Raw genomic sequence first — 15,454 nt, 5'->3', positions numbered from 1 at the left:
TCAGTGTGTTTTGTTGGAATATATGATAAACCACATTACCCTGCCATTTTAATTCATATAATAAGTAATTGTTTCTGTAATACTGTAGTCTATGTACATGAAAGTGGGAGGAGCTGCCGGTTGCGGAAGTGGTTTCCCCTTTCAGTATTCCTATTTCAAATTTTTCATTTAATGATATTCTCAATGTTCATTAACATTGAAACACATGACTCTCACTCTCAAACTGGTGTCAGAGAAATCGTGTTTTATCAGTTTGGCATGGCAGTCAGATCTAAGTACTACATGGACCGATGAGCCTTGACAACTGTTGCTATGGGTAAGCAACCAGTCAGAAGGGTAGCAAGGCAAAGGTAGCAAAATAAAAAAGGCTGTCTACAAGAGCCGTGGATACTCGGGAAAAAGAACTTTGAATTCAAAGGGTTAAAACAATCCACAGAAAGAAAAAAAAGCAAAATCTGTTTTCTAAAAATGTGGTCTTGGCGACAAAGGGAAACTTGAAACCATGCAATGAAAAGCTTATTGCACTTGTCCACTGAGGGTCGTAAATGCATGTGATTTTGCCAACCATACCATGGCCTAACCTTACCCAATGTAATGTAATGTAATGTAATGTCACTGGATGGTAATGACAGTCCATGTGTGTTGTCGTTCAGTTAAGAGGACTCGTTGCATAGTAGACCCAAACATGCTTGTAGATCTGGTCTCATAATCGTCAAATTCTATCATTGTCAAAAGTAGTCCAGTTGATTGTAGTCTGTACTCCCATGATTACTGTGCTAACAGGTCTTGCTATTAGCTTATGTATCATTTAAAATACAATTAAACAATTAAATTGGAAACAAATGGGCCTGACATCTAGTGAGATTAGATAAAGTTTAAAAAATGTCTTGGCTATTGTGCTACTACATTATGATACCAAAGAAAGCTAACCTGCTGTCATAGGCAAACCGTAAAGGGAACCTTCCTATTGGCACAAATAGCTAAGCTCAGTGGGACAGTACAGAATCTATATTTGTTCTTAAAATGACTTGACGGTTATGTTACTATGACTTGATTTTCCATACTCAAATTTCTTATGGACAGCTTGACTAGTTTATTTGCCCTTTACATTGAGGAAATTCGGCCTCCTACAGAGGCCACTCACCTGTTCCTCTCCCACACTAATTGCATTAGTGCTAAAGTTAAGAGGAAAAATCTAGCTCAAATATAAAATTTCTATTGTGTCTTTATATATCTTATGGGTAGGTTAATCCAAGAAATGATCCAGGTACGCATTCTGAATTGATTAAGGCTGCCAAACAACCCATAAGAACTTTTGGACAAATATTTGTAATCTTCTGAGACCATTCTTGTAAAACTTAAGGAAAACCAAGTAGACAGTGTAAATTAGTACGGTTTTAATGGCAATACACAAACTCTTTAAGATAACATTCATTCAGTTATACCTTCAGGTTAGTAGCACCGACATACAAGATAATAAATAAACAATAAATATATATAAATAGAAATTAATTGCTATACAAGAGCTTAGATCAAATACGTTCTCATTGTTTGAAACTGACTGAGAACTTTTGTATAACACGTAGAAATATATATTGTGTTAATATGTAGTAAAAATAAAATACAAAAATATTAATTCAAACAAACATTCAATAAGATAGTTGCCTTATCTCAATATTGCAATGACATGTTTATAAATCCAAATATTGTAGAGCAGTGTTAAGAGTCAAGCATTGCTACGTGTGTAGATATTGCTTGATTATGTAAAATCCATAAAACACTCGGACACATTCTTGAAAAGTCGGTCTGCTTCAGAATCAATGGCTGGTCATACCATCTCATACCAGATGAAGTTGGGCTCTAGACTTCCTGTGGTGTTTTCAATATATATGAAGGGCACCCCAGTCTTCTTGGGCTGAGACTACATAATCAAGCTCAAGCAAAGATTCAAATTCGTTTAGAAACTCACTGAAAGGAGTTTGAGACCATCTCTCGCAGGCACATTCACTGGATATGGCTGATGGCTAGGGAGAAGACAATAAATCAGTTTAGTCCATTTGAGCAAATTTCATGTTGTAATCACTTTGGCACTTGATTTTGAAACGCAATGTGGGTAAACACTTACGTTTTTTTGTTCCTTGATCTTAAGCTCCAAGAATTCGACAGCATAGTCTATGCCATGTTCAGGGTAGTTACATTCCTCTTTGGCTGTTCCATCAAGTTCTTTCATAACGCAGTCCAGGGCTGCAGCAATGCATTCTACCTGTGTTTGAAAGAGAGAGAGAGATGTTTTAGCGTCCTTACACTGCCCTGAATAAGGCAGACTTGTGGCTATGTGCAGAGAAGTCACCAAATAGAAGCTGTCACAGCTGTGTGAAGTATTGACACCTGGCAAGCTCATTTCCTGTACTAGAGAACCTTTACATGTGGTTTATAAAAACTCAACTAAACCCTGAAGCATGGGCTTCTTTGATGCCGGGGAGTACCCAGCATGGCTTTTTTGTTCTGACTTAGATGAATCTCTTTATGAATATTATCATCATTATCATATTTGGTACAGTTCATACATATATCACATTTCATTTTAATCGTGACTTACGTTTCTGGGAATGCATCATTATTGTTTGGAGAACTGTAAATTTAAAAGTTTACGATATAAAATGTACCCTTACCTTCACATTTGTTGGAGTATAGAATGTTGAATCTGATGGCTGTATGGACAGAAGAAAACATTAGACTGCAGTAGAAACTGACGGAAAGTTACCAAACTAATAGGGGAAGAATATTCAGCTTAAAGTTACTTACACATATGACATTATTCCGCATATAGTTGATATTCGAATCCCCTTTGGGTATAGATTTTGCTTGAAGACAACTAAAGACGGTAACAATCCAAAAGTAGATCCTAATAAGATGCTCCATATTCAGCTTGAGGGCTCGTCAGTGTGATGAGCAAGTTGTTTAGTAGAGGTGTTATATTGGTTTACTTACCCTTTGTGTTGTATTGAATTGTATTTATATAGCTGTGGGTTGGAAAGGGTGGGCTGAATTAGTTGTGTATCAACAGATGCATACAGCAATGTTTTTCCTTTAGATGACTCTTGGAATTTTTTTTCAAGATATGCTACTACAACATGGTAAAATCCCTCAGGTGGCCTATTGTAGGATGGCATTAAACTTCAAGCTCTTGTGAAACTAGGTCAGCTGTCCCTAGTTTGAGGTACAGTGGGTTTTTCTTGCTTTCTCTGTGTCCTCCGTGAGCTCTGTTGGGGAAATGTTTGTCATGGTTGTCATTTTACACATTTTCACATGTTTTTTGTAAGCATCACTTCAAACTCCAAGTTAGAGGAAGAAGAGGTAAAGAGAAAGATAGAAAAGAGAGACAACAGCAGAACACAGACATACCACTTTCCATTTCACTTGAATGGGAAAGTGGACTCGTGTGTGTGTGTGTGTGGGTGGGTGTGGGTTTGTGTGTGTGTGTGTGTATGTGTGTGTGTATGTGAATGTATATCAAGAATTAAGTCTACAAATCACAAAATATAAAAATATAAAATCTAGAAAATAATCTTAACCCAATCCAACCAGCCTATAGGTGATCACTGGATAATATTCAAATTAATTGCTTCACCATGAAGGTATGAAACCTTTTTAGTGCTCATAGGGCAATTTTCACAATGAGACTAGTAAAAACAGCCTCAATTATGAAAACATCTTCGTACACAAGATATGTATTAAAATAAAAACACAAAAAATCAGGCTTGGGTTCACATAAAAAATATGAAGTACATTGTCTAGTAGTCTAAGCTTATAATTTATTGACATACAGATGGAATGGACAATGCCAGTGTTAATACTGAAAGTTTGTTGGACAGTTGAATGATGTGTGGGCCTCTTTTTTTGCATCTTAGGCATATTGCGTAAGTGCATATTGAAAGAGGGTGCGATGGATCCCATATCACTTAAATGATTGATTATTTTCATTGAGCAAACACCTGTCATTGCTACTAGCCATCTCTACACAGTGCCTTTTTATCTCTTGTGACGGTGTATTCCCACTGCCTCTGCCTCGTGTCCCGTGTCACCGAACGCTGGTCACTGCACTCTGAATAAGACATTAACATTAAATGTACTCAGTTTATTTTGAAAACAAAGGTGTGAGGGTGCCTCTTTAACTCATACCCAAGTTCTTGTACTTTTGATACTCAGTGGTTACTTTATTCATAAGTATAGACAGATATTCTTCAGAGGTCAGTTATCATTTTTGAATTTTATTTTTGTTTAATATCTACTGATTATTAGAGAAGTTATCAGTGTTTTTCTTTTTTTTTGTCTTATCTGTAGGATTTCTCATCATCATGAGTTAAAAGGCCTACCAAATCTGTATCCTATTTGAATTTCATGAATCTCCAAAATTACTGTGATGACTCACACAGTCATTGGTATTAAGTGTGAAAGGATGCAGCCTTGTGGCAGCTCGTGTTCCTCAGTGCAGAAGACAGATGACTGTTTGCCTTGCACAAGCTGTACATTTATTGTGACTTAGGAGCAAGGGATTAATATTTCTACCCTGCACGTGTGATTGTATATATCAGTGTCAGACGGCTTAACTGATACAGTAGATCTCCCAGGACAATGTTAAATTCAGATAAGAAGACAGAAACTGTATTTATACATAAGATGATGGTTTTTTTTTTTTTTTTCCTGATGTAAAGCTAATCACGTTTTAATAGGAGAGTAAATGGTTCCAAATGGCATTTCTGATCAGCTGCCCCTATACTTAGGATATGGTTTTGTTAAGGCTATTACAACTAGTCCCCGGTGTGGAGACTAGTTGTAACCAGACTAGACTACAGACTTTGTATGCCCATCTGTCGACCTTGACATCATCCCTTCAACGTCTTACTAAACTGTGAGCATCACACTCCTGTCTGTGTGGTTACTGCATGTAAACGTTCGTTGTTTTAAAGTGTTTGAACATACAACCAATCTTTTGTTTTTGCAGACATTTTCCTTAAACCACAGTGTTTACAATGTAGTATTCCATAGCCCCTATTTTTAAATGTCATAACATTAATGAAGCATGTGTCTTTAGTCAGAAGTATGTTAATCAAGGGCGCTTCAGGTTTTAGGTTAATTTTCAGTTGAAACAATTTGCATTATTTCTGAATTATTTGTGTCTTTTGAGGCTTGCTGGAGTTTGATGAGTTTAATGCCCTTGTGTCCCTCTTCATTTCATGAGGACTCGTGGCTTTCATAGTGTTAAAGCAAGAGAGGGTTCACATTATCTCATTATTAAGGAGTTGTCACACATTAGCATGCCACTCTTATTTCTGTCTCAAATTTCGTGAAGGAGTTGTACAAGTTGATAGCTGTGTCTGCAATTTTTACACGGTATTTCACATGAGCAGTAGAAGCATTCATACTTGAAGACAAAGTCATGAAACGCAGTTGCGGTTGTTTACATTTTATTTGCAAAGTTTCACACATTGTTTATATAGTTGTCGTACATCAATTGCGTTGTGAAATAAATAAATAAATAAATAATTTGAGAACTTCTTGCAGTGTTTTTAAACTTAGAGAAACAACATCACATTTTAGTGCAGCGTGTTAAATTAAATAATGATAATGTAGAGGAAGAATCCTTAGGGTCAGTGCGGATTATCATTTCCCAAGACACTCGCTGTTGAGTTGTTCAATAAAGGTTTCGGCGTCTTCTAAAAAGTATGTGAACTGCTTTTTTCCCCACTTGCACTCTGAAGAGTCAACCTGTGCACAACGAGAGGAAGCTGGTTTAGTTTCGGATCATGTATTTTGAGAGAGGAACTTATACATAGTTTATAAGGTAATACAACCCTGTCAATACTCACATGTTGAGTGAAGTTTAAATCTTGAGATATCCGATTCAGAGCTTCCCAAGTCTCCCCAATTTGATCTTCATTTCTACAGCTCTTTGTGGCGTTTTGCATCCCTTCCTCGAAGCACCTCAGGGCTTCAGCATAGCAGGGTTTCTGACAAAGAAACAGCAATCCTTAGGGTCACACTTACTACACAATGATGAAAATCACCAAAATTGTGAAAGTCAGTGAAAAGTTGAATCAGATTCAGTTGATGCCCTGATTAATGTTAAAAGCTGATTCCGGATGTAGTTATTATTTGGTTGTTTTGATTCACTCTCAGATAGATAAGCAGCCTCTTGTCATTTACCAGTGCTAGTTTAAGTTAGTGGAGTTTCATTTCGCTTCTTTTTAATCACATGCAAACATTGTTTGAGAAACAGATTTCAAATTCTTTTCAGCAATTTTGAGGGAGTAAAAATCCCCTTTTTCCCCCTAGCGGTTGACACTTACTAAGAAAAGCTAACATGAGAGTTTTGTAAAAGAAAAAAAATGTGGCAATGTAAACACAGCTGTGGAGATATGCTAAAAATCTTTAGGACAGGTTTGGTTGTTGCAGTCTGCAAAAGCAACGTCAACATCCTGAATCAGTACTTAAATCTGATCTGCAGTGATCTCTTACCTCCACGTTTGTAGGAGAGGTGAAAATCACACCTTGTTCCTGCAACAAATGAGAGAAAAAGACGTTTCACAAATCCCTTTCAGTTTAAACCTTTTCTTTTATTAGAACACCTTATCCTGTTCAGATTTCCAAATAAGCTTCTAAAACACACACATGCAGTTTTTAAAGAGCTAAAATGTTTGTAGGACTACTGTACATTGCCTTATTATGAAATAACTTACACACGAGACTTTACGCAGGAAGTTGAAGCCCAGGTCACCCATGCTGACGGAGAAACAGGTCTTTTGAGGTTCAATGTCTGGCTTAGCCTTTTCATGGGTCACAGGTTTTGCTTGAAGAAACCCTATGAAAAAAAACATCCCGAGGGCAATTCTGAGACACTGCTCCATAGTAAGGCTTGATTGAAGTTTCTTTCAAAGACGTCCAGTAGTTCTATTTGTTAGTGGCTTGTGGTGCCCTCATGTGCAGTTTGCTAATTTATAGGGTGTAGCAAACCAAAGAGTGGGTTGGTAAAAGTAATTTCTTGTAGGAACATCTTGTGTGTTCCTATTAATCATGTAGCATTTTTCCCTTATCAACTGCATGGTGAAAACCCAAAGTTAAAAAAGGTCAGGTGGGCACAGACAGTGTCCTTTCTGATGGTGATTACTGAAAGATTTTACATAATTTATCCACATTTGAAAAGAAAGATATAATTTTTAAACTGATCTTTCTTCATTGCCAATTACCAGTAGTTTTATCCCACTACAAATAAAAATGGATTTCAAAATAGTGTAAACTGTATTTGCCGGAAACTGCTTATACGGTACCTAAGGAGAGTTGTTAGTGTTTTATTGATGCTTGCTTTATTGACTGGTGCTCTACAGAAATTTTATAAGTGACAGGGTGAGCATAAGGAGAGATCTTTTCCTCTCTTCAGAGAAAGCATGGACACACATTTAAGGGGCGAAGATCGATTGGTTTTGGCATCACGTTCTCTCGGATGTAAATTTTAGAATAACTTTTATTTTGTTTTGTGCGTGTGTTTTTTATGCATCCCGGGGAGAATGGTGTGCCTGATGATTGATGGAGCGGCGAATAAAAATAGACAGGAGCACGAGTGGCTGCACACTACGAATGTCTGAGGATGTTACATCACCCTCAGCAGAAATGAATGAAGGATTTCTCTTACACCTACGCTCTCCTGGGGATTCCCCACAAGTATCCTAGATAACAAAGGTGGAAGTGCCAACAACCTGCTTTGTGCACCTTGTCACCTTGGACCTTCTCATCAGTTATTCTCTATTTCTCAGCCTAGTGCGGTTCACCAGTTAGGTTTCGGTTTTGAGGTTTCTTCAGGAGTCACCAAAAATAATGAATGTGACAGGATTTTGACGTGAAAGGAGAGGGTGGGGAAATTTCTATCCATGGAATTTTTCGCTGTGTGGGCATCCCTGCTGTTTCCATGTCTTACTATGAAGACCTTGCCCACACTAAAGATACGCTTTTGATATTAAGGTGCTAGTGTCTACATTTTCAACCTTTTATTTGATCAGACAGGAAACTCATTTTCGTCCAACGTCAGTAAACCGAGATGATCATAAGCCAAAATGAAATTGACTTGTATAGTATTGCGGATTCAAAATTTAAAATCCTGGGTTCGACTCATATTTGACCCTCTGCACATTTCCTGTTTTTTATGTGCCCTCATTTTCAGTGAGATTCTGTGTTGCAGGTTTGTTTGATGTTTATAACCACGATCTGAAGACAACTGAAGATGCAGCTTGTTTGCTCCCACACTCTGAAATACCATTCCTTATGTTTTAACATTCTTGGTACCTCTGTTCAGTATTTTAATTTTAGTACCATTGCTGATTTCTCCCTGTGCTTCTGTCAACTTCAAACAAATATTTCTGATATTACTGGACGTCGTATTTTGTTCTTTATCGGATGTAATTCGAAATTCAATTTGGTCATAAAATCTTCACCACCTCACAAGTAACCTTACTGACTCAAATCTTCTTATTGTTGCAATAGCCCAGGAAACTTCTTTGTAAAGCACTATTACCAACGGACGTCACCTGTATGATTTTAATACATCTGTAAGATAGATTTTGTGAAGTGTGCGACGGCTGAGATACGGCGTGAACTAAACACAAATCATTTGTACCCCCTTCTGACAGCCACAATGTGTTTCTTTCTTGGTGCAAGCTCCAGAGCCCTAAAAAAAGTGCTGAGTCATCCTTGCCACAAGCACACGCACACCTACATTACAGGGCATGTGAATCATGCACTCCATGTTTGGGAATTTCCTCCTGCACATTGCCATGAATTATTTTGTATTTCTCTTAGTGAAAGCTACAAATTAACAGAACTTCGAACTTTGCTTTATTTTTTTGTCATATATTTTTTTATCACATATCAACTGCAGAGGTCACTGTTGATATGTAAGGTAGTTAAAATAATATCATTAATAATTTAATGAAATCTGCAAAACTTTAAGCTGCTGCTGATTATTCTCTCGATTTATCAACTAGTTGTTTAGTCTATGTCCTTAATAGGTTTTCGGAGTCCAAGGTGATGTCCTCAAATGTATTGTATATTTGTATGTATTGTCAATTTTTGGTACTTTTGCTTAAAAACATGACTAAAAGGATTAATAAATTATCGAAATGGTTGCTGATTAATTCTGTTAATTGACTAATCGATTAATTGAAAATTGTTTTAGCTCTACTAGGAATTCAGCTAAAGTTATCTGCCGCTTATGAAAGCTAAGAGCATGTTTTAAATATTTTCTTAAAATCAGCGGAATGGTGAAAAAACCAAAGTGGTGTGTTTTTATTTAAGGCCTTTTTATCTTCTGTGGCCGAGGGCGACCGAGTTAGTTTTTTTTCCCCTGCACCCAAAGCGTTTTATTTGTTGCAGTTGATGCCAGCTTTGCACCTATTGCTTCTTGCTAACAGCAAAAAGGGGGAAAAAAAAAAGAAACTATTTATTCATATTATTTGGTTCATCCCAAGTGCAATAGTTGTGACAAGGTTTTATTTACCTATATACTTTTATTCAATTTTTCATTTGTTCTAATTGCAGAGAAACATAATGGATCAAATACTACAACCCATAAAAGCAAAGTAGTTTTGTGGTCTTGGCAAAAGTCCATGTTTCAGTTCCTATGACGCTTTGCCAGGGGGTGTTGTCATTTAAACTACACACTGACCAGAAAATGAACTTCATGTCCCAAAACTAAATGTCGCAACTCTCAACATATTTCACCACTCAGAAAGAAAGAAAAGGGAAATAAAAGCTCTGGTTTCCGTGATAGTAGTGATGTCAGTGGAGACGGTGGAGGTTTGGTTACCACAGGCCACCACAGCATAGTATCACAGTCAGGTAGTGGCTTCGCAGAGGTACCGTGTTACATTTGAGTCAGCTGTAGGTTATGTATCACCAAAAATGTTAATCTGTACTTTTTTTTTTGTTTTGTTTTACTGCATGGGAACCACGAGCTTCCTTCATTAAAGGAGAGAGTGCGCTGTCCTTTTTTTTTTTTTTTTTTTTGTCAAGGGGAATTATACAAAGGCTTATCTTATATATTTTCCGTCATTCACAAATTGTAGTTCTGTTGTGCAAATTGATTTGTCTTTATGACCTCAAGGAGCAGAGGTTACATGTTTTCATTCCGTCCACTCATCTCAGTTTCGTCGGAGCGGAGACTCCGACAGTCCAGTATGAGGCCTCAGCACTCTGACTTAGGCGCAACAGTTGGGTATCTTCCAAAGTAGATCCTATTAGAATGAAGTACCCTCTTTGTTAGCATGGATCGTACCCATGATGACTGGATATTGTCATAATTGACATGAGTGTAGTAGCTGAGATCACACAGCAGATAAGTGAGATTAGGTGATGTCTCCAAGCCCTGACATGCCAAGTAAGTCTCAAAGAATGTCACTCCGCTGCACAGGTTGCACTTGAACACTCCAAATGGCTGTGGACTGACAGCCAGCAGACCCCGGACGAGCGTTACACTCTCCGCCTGTATCAGAGGGAATGACCAGGCAGAGGTCTGCATTTCCGACGCATTAAAAGCCACTCGATCTGTTTGAAACAGTCTTGTTACATGTGATGTTAAAATCGAAAGGGAAAAAAAAAAGGTGAACACGGTTTCTGTGAAAGTGAAGAAGGAATGAGTAACCTTCAGTCACCTTTTACAGATGTGTATTTCTTGGGTTCAGTTTACACAAATTACACATTCTGTGCTAGCTACTGTGGAAAAACCCTTGGCCTGACTATACACACACAGCGGATGGGATCCACAAACAAGAGACTCTCCCGGTCTTCCCTCGAAGATGTTTGCCTGACGCAAGGCTTCGTTAACATTCTCATCTGTACAGCACAGCTGCTTGGTTCGGTTGCATTCAGCACAGTGTGGTTTCAGCTGTGAAGAAGGCAATTCCACACGGTGGTGCAAAAGTTTGCTAGAGCATTGTACCGTCATGTTTGTTTTTTTCTTCTTCTTCTTCTGAACATGATCAAAGAGATCAACTTTTTTTGAAGTTCATCAACCTGCAGTATGTTTTGCTTTCACTCTGATATTCCTATCAGTCCACTAAAGATATTCACTCACTGTTTGGTACAAAAAGGTTTTAAATACTGGAAATGTTGAGAAAATAAGGCATAAACAAAGACACAATAGTTTTGTCAGAAATACTTTTTTAAACTTTGTTGCCAATGGCAGCGTCTTTGTTAATCACAAAAATCAGGGACCTCATATTTACTGTTCACCACATAGGACACTTAAAAAAAAATCAGAGATTTGTAGGAGCAGTTTGCTATTTAAGGTCACATAAGTCAAAAAGTACCTTGAATTTATGACGATCATTTTCTAATTAGATTATAATATTTATGCAACATTAGAGGAGGAACTGGTGACTTATCTTATACTGAATTTCAGCTCTCGCTTTGCCTCAAAAAGATAATGTCATTAAATTTATTTCCCCAAAAGAGATTAGGTAAAAAAAAAAGAAAAAAAAAAGCCAGTCGTCCCAGTAGTGTTGAAAAATTATAATTTCACATCTTGATCGTTTTATTTACTATAAGCTGACAAATCTGGTGATGTGTTCAGTGCAAAGCTTTAATCCAGAGCCAGAGCGCATATAACATCAAGGAGATGTGCATATTATAAAATCACATAGGGAACAATTATACATGTGAGGGCAAGACACAATGTGCTATATTAAAGATCAACACATCACTCAGGTCAACGGACTGATGGTAGTAATGTTAGTTATTTTAGTACATCACAGTGGTTATTGTGGAATATGCAGCAACTCAAATACCTCATGTCAAACGTGAGTCCTCGCGAGCCCCGTGCGGACAGGCGGATTGAACAAGATGGGAGCGCATCGGTCTCGTCAGATGCGTGTGGGACGGTCGACTGAAAACGCGGCCGACAAGCTTCCTGTGTCGACAGGCGTCAGCTTCGGTATAGGTTTTTACACATTTCCCTTTTAACTGCTCTGCACAACTGGCCAACTCGTGTTTTAAAAGCAAAAAAAAAATCCAAGGTTGGTTTAACACATGCCAAGGGTGTGTTGATGTAAACGGGATGACTGAAGTGCTTAATTGCGTGTTGCCGCTTTGTATCCCAAGACTCTCCCTACTGTCTGAATCCCTAAAACCGATTTTGAAATAAAGGCGTAATAGAATCGAACTGGGCTATTAGCATTAACACATCATCCGTTCCCTCCATTTGGGATACAAATGTCGCACACGGTACAGGCTGAGGTCCTTGGCCTCAGGTAGTTTGAAAGGTCGCCACGCGTGTCCTTAATGCAGTGGCGCTAGGGGCAGATTGGGTTATAATTTTACACCGTAAATTTGAGCTGAATCTTTTCCTGATTTAAAGATTGACACTTTGATGTTTCGGCAAACAGTTGAAATGCTGATTAGACGATGTATTTTTAAAAATACTAACTGGCCAGTTAATGGCCTGCACCCGCTTGATCGGTGCACAGATATACACAGTCAGGTGACCAATTAAAGGAAAATCTGAATAAAAGATTGGACAAACAACGAATGCAGATTTTTATTTTTTTTTCTCACGTAGGGTTTGAGGACGTGTCAAGTCCCTCCAATAGAGTTCCAAAATAAAATCCCTCCTGAGGATTATCGAAACTGCCATCCCCATTTTTTTTGTGCTTTTCCCTTTATTTGTCACAGATATGAAAATAGGGCACTCTTATCCCCATAGGTCTTCTACTTTTCCCAAAAAGGGAACATATAACATGTTTTCTTTTTTTCTTTTTCTTTTTTTTTGCCAGAGTAGTGACAACACCTTAGGTGACACTGACACCTGTCTCAACCTAGTCTCGCACAGCCAGACCCCTTTCCACAGTGCTGTGTCAGCGCAGGGGTAAAAAAAAAAAATAGTGTCAGAGGGGAACTTGTGTTGGTGGAATATTTGCACGTGGGTAGGCACAGCAGCGAAGGGGGACACTACCGAAACCAGCAGGAGGAAAGAGAACATAGCCCAATGCAGGTTCCACATAGAGATGTCTAATGATAAGACTAATAATAATCATAATAAGACTAGAAATAGGACTAATGATAAGACTAATAATGATAATGGTAGTGGTGAAGCAGTCACAGATCCAGACTCTACTGCTCTGGAGGCAGAAATGTGTGCAGAAAGTGACAGGAGGAGAGAGGAGAGACGAAAAAGCACAAAACTACGGCAGAGAAAAAGAAGCCAGGTTATTAACAAGCATTGATAGGAAATGAATGTGTACAGATGGAGAGGAGGGGAGAGGAGCTAGGCGCATCATGGGAAGTCACCCAGCAGTCTAGGCCTTATAGCGGGAAGCCTATTCACTGAAAGAAGTAGGTTACAAGCTCGGAAGTTGTTGGTGTTTCCCGAACAAATGGGATTTTGAAAACGGCGACAGGCAGAGAGCAGAACGGGGGAGAAAGCCGCGTGAAATATGCAGTAAGTGGCAGGCTTGTACCCACAGTCCACATCCAGTCAGACTGGTCTCAGCCCCAACTATGGGGGGGGGGTTCTCATTGTAGTCGGACCGGTGAAATAAGTTGTGGTTCCTCAAAATTTGAACGATTTTCAAATGCTACACTTCATACTTCATTATAAAAAGGGCAAACAGCGCTCCCCTGCCCCCTCTCAAATGCTACCAGTCACATTCTAGCATTGAAATGCGTGGAGCTCAGCAAAGTTTCTCCTGGGCAGCGTGTCTGTGTATCATGGGGGCACGTAGGTTGCAAAATAACAGTTGGGAGGAAGAGAAGGAAACAAGCTGTGAGGTTTTTGCTTGATTAATGCATAGACCAAGTCAACGCAGGCTCGGGCGATGGAAGAATTTTTGTTCACAAGTGTGAGATGCATCTTGGTAAAATTTTGTCAGTGTGTTTTTTTTGGTCGCTGAAATCCCCCTTTGTCGCCTGGGAAGTCCGCAGTAGTGGTGTTTGTAGTGAGGACACTGCTAACAAACAAGCGTGACACCTGTCATTTTGAGAGCTGTGGTGGTGTTTGAGTTGCCTCGTTTTTTGTGTGCATACGTTGAAGTGTTTTTTTGTGGTAGGTTTGTCACCACAGAATTTAACCCCGTCTGCACCCAGTGTGAATCCACCTGGTGTTTGAATGATTAACGACCACGGTGAAGTGAAAACGGATATTTTGATGATAGCGTTGCCCCAAATACAACTTCTTACCCTCAGGTGACACGAGCCTGATGTCATGTTTTTTTGTTTTTGTTTATTTCTTTGTTTTTTGTTTTTTTAATTAAACAGGCAATAAGACTCTATGAGAATATAGCACATCTAACAACAGTATCAACCAACACAGATCCTATTTTTAATGAGTCTGAACAGCAAGAACTGAATTAGCATATTTTTTCCAAGTTCCAACCTTGATCAGGTACGGTACATAAGCCACTGCTTAAACTTTGCCTTCCACATGGTGCCCTCTGGTGTTGAGTTAGGGAAATTCAGAGCATTCATACATATAAATGGTACTGCACACGCTTTCATGCCAGGGCTTTAAATCGACATTGGTATCGAATGTGATGTATTTTTGAGATGGAAACTCGTCTAACTCTTTACATTTGGGCCTGGCATCCTGCGGTGTGAGGCCCTCATCGCTCCATGTGCACCGTATTGCCCGGATTTCATATTTGACTTTGGCGCTGCTGCCGCTGCGCTGTGGTTCTCCAGTTGACGCCACTTTTAAACGGCTTTTAAAGGTGGAGCGGGAGCATTGGGGAAATCAGCGAAACCGATGCACTAAGTATATTGTGATGGGAAATCCAAAAAGACACGTTTCACACTTGAACATTAATATAAAGTTGCCCTTACGTGTGCTCATTATCAGCTACAAGGATTCATATCATCTTCAGCCTTTTTGCTACAGCTCCACAGTTTTTACTTTCAAATTGTAATCTTTTACTTACAAATGGTTGAAGGCAAAAAGTTAAAGCTCAAGTTAAAGTTAGCTGTAGGACAGCAGTGGTTCAGGAGGTCGAGTATTTGTGTACTGCAGATTACAAATGATAGTTTTGAAAACCGCCGGGTTTCAGACTTCAACGATCTCATACAGCTCATAAGGACTTCGGGTGATGTTGTATCCACTTCTGCTGGAAGCTTTTAGAAATGTCGACCTAAAAATAAACCAAGCAAAAACCCAAACCTCTGTGGTGTAATTTATTTAATATTTTCAAATGGTACAGTTACTTCAATTAAAGAATTTCTGTACGAAGGCCCATCATACATAGTATAAATGTCATTGTATACTTTATATTCTTTGAGAACTACAACATATAAATTAACTTTCACTTTCACAGTGAAAAAGAGGAAGAAAAAAAAAAGAAATGAAAACTGCCAAGTCCGGTCCACTGGGTGGCGGCACAGCAGCTATCATGAAAATACATTCTTTATAGCTCGGGTGGGT

The 15,454-nt window shown here is 38.7% G+C and overlaps 1 protein-coding gene across 6 annotated transcripts in view; it reads left to right on the top strand.

The window, feature by feature from the left end:
* Nucleotides 1-8,278, top strand: part of adad1 (adenosine deaminase domain containing 1 (testis-specific)) — a 26,685-nt gene extending 18,407 nt beyond the window's left edge. For all 6 annotated transcript variants that reach the window (XM_040120752.1, XM_040120753.1, XM_040120757.1 and 3 more), the window contains one exon: nucleotides 8,234-8,278. In XM_040120752.1, coding sequence (XP_039976686.1) covers nucleotides 8,234-8,263 — 30 coding nt within the window. In that variant the 3' untranslated portion in view covers nucleotides 8,264-8,278. The remainder of the gene's footprint in view (nucleotides 1-8,233) is intronic.
* Nucleotides 8,279-15,454: the final 7,176 nt, after the last annotated feature.

Source organism: Xiphias gladius, chromosome 23, assembly GCF_016859285.1.
Source record: "Xiphias gladius isolate SHS-SW01 ecotype Sanya breed wild chromosome 23, ASM1685928v1, whole genome shotgun sequence".
Classification (NCBI taxonomy): Eukaryota; Metazoa; Chordata; class Actinopteri; order Istiophoriformes; family Xiphiidae; genus Xiphias; species Xiphias gladius.
Note: the sequence above shows the minus strand (reverse complement) of the source record. Positions and strands in the feature narration are given on the sequence as shown.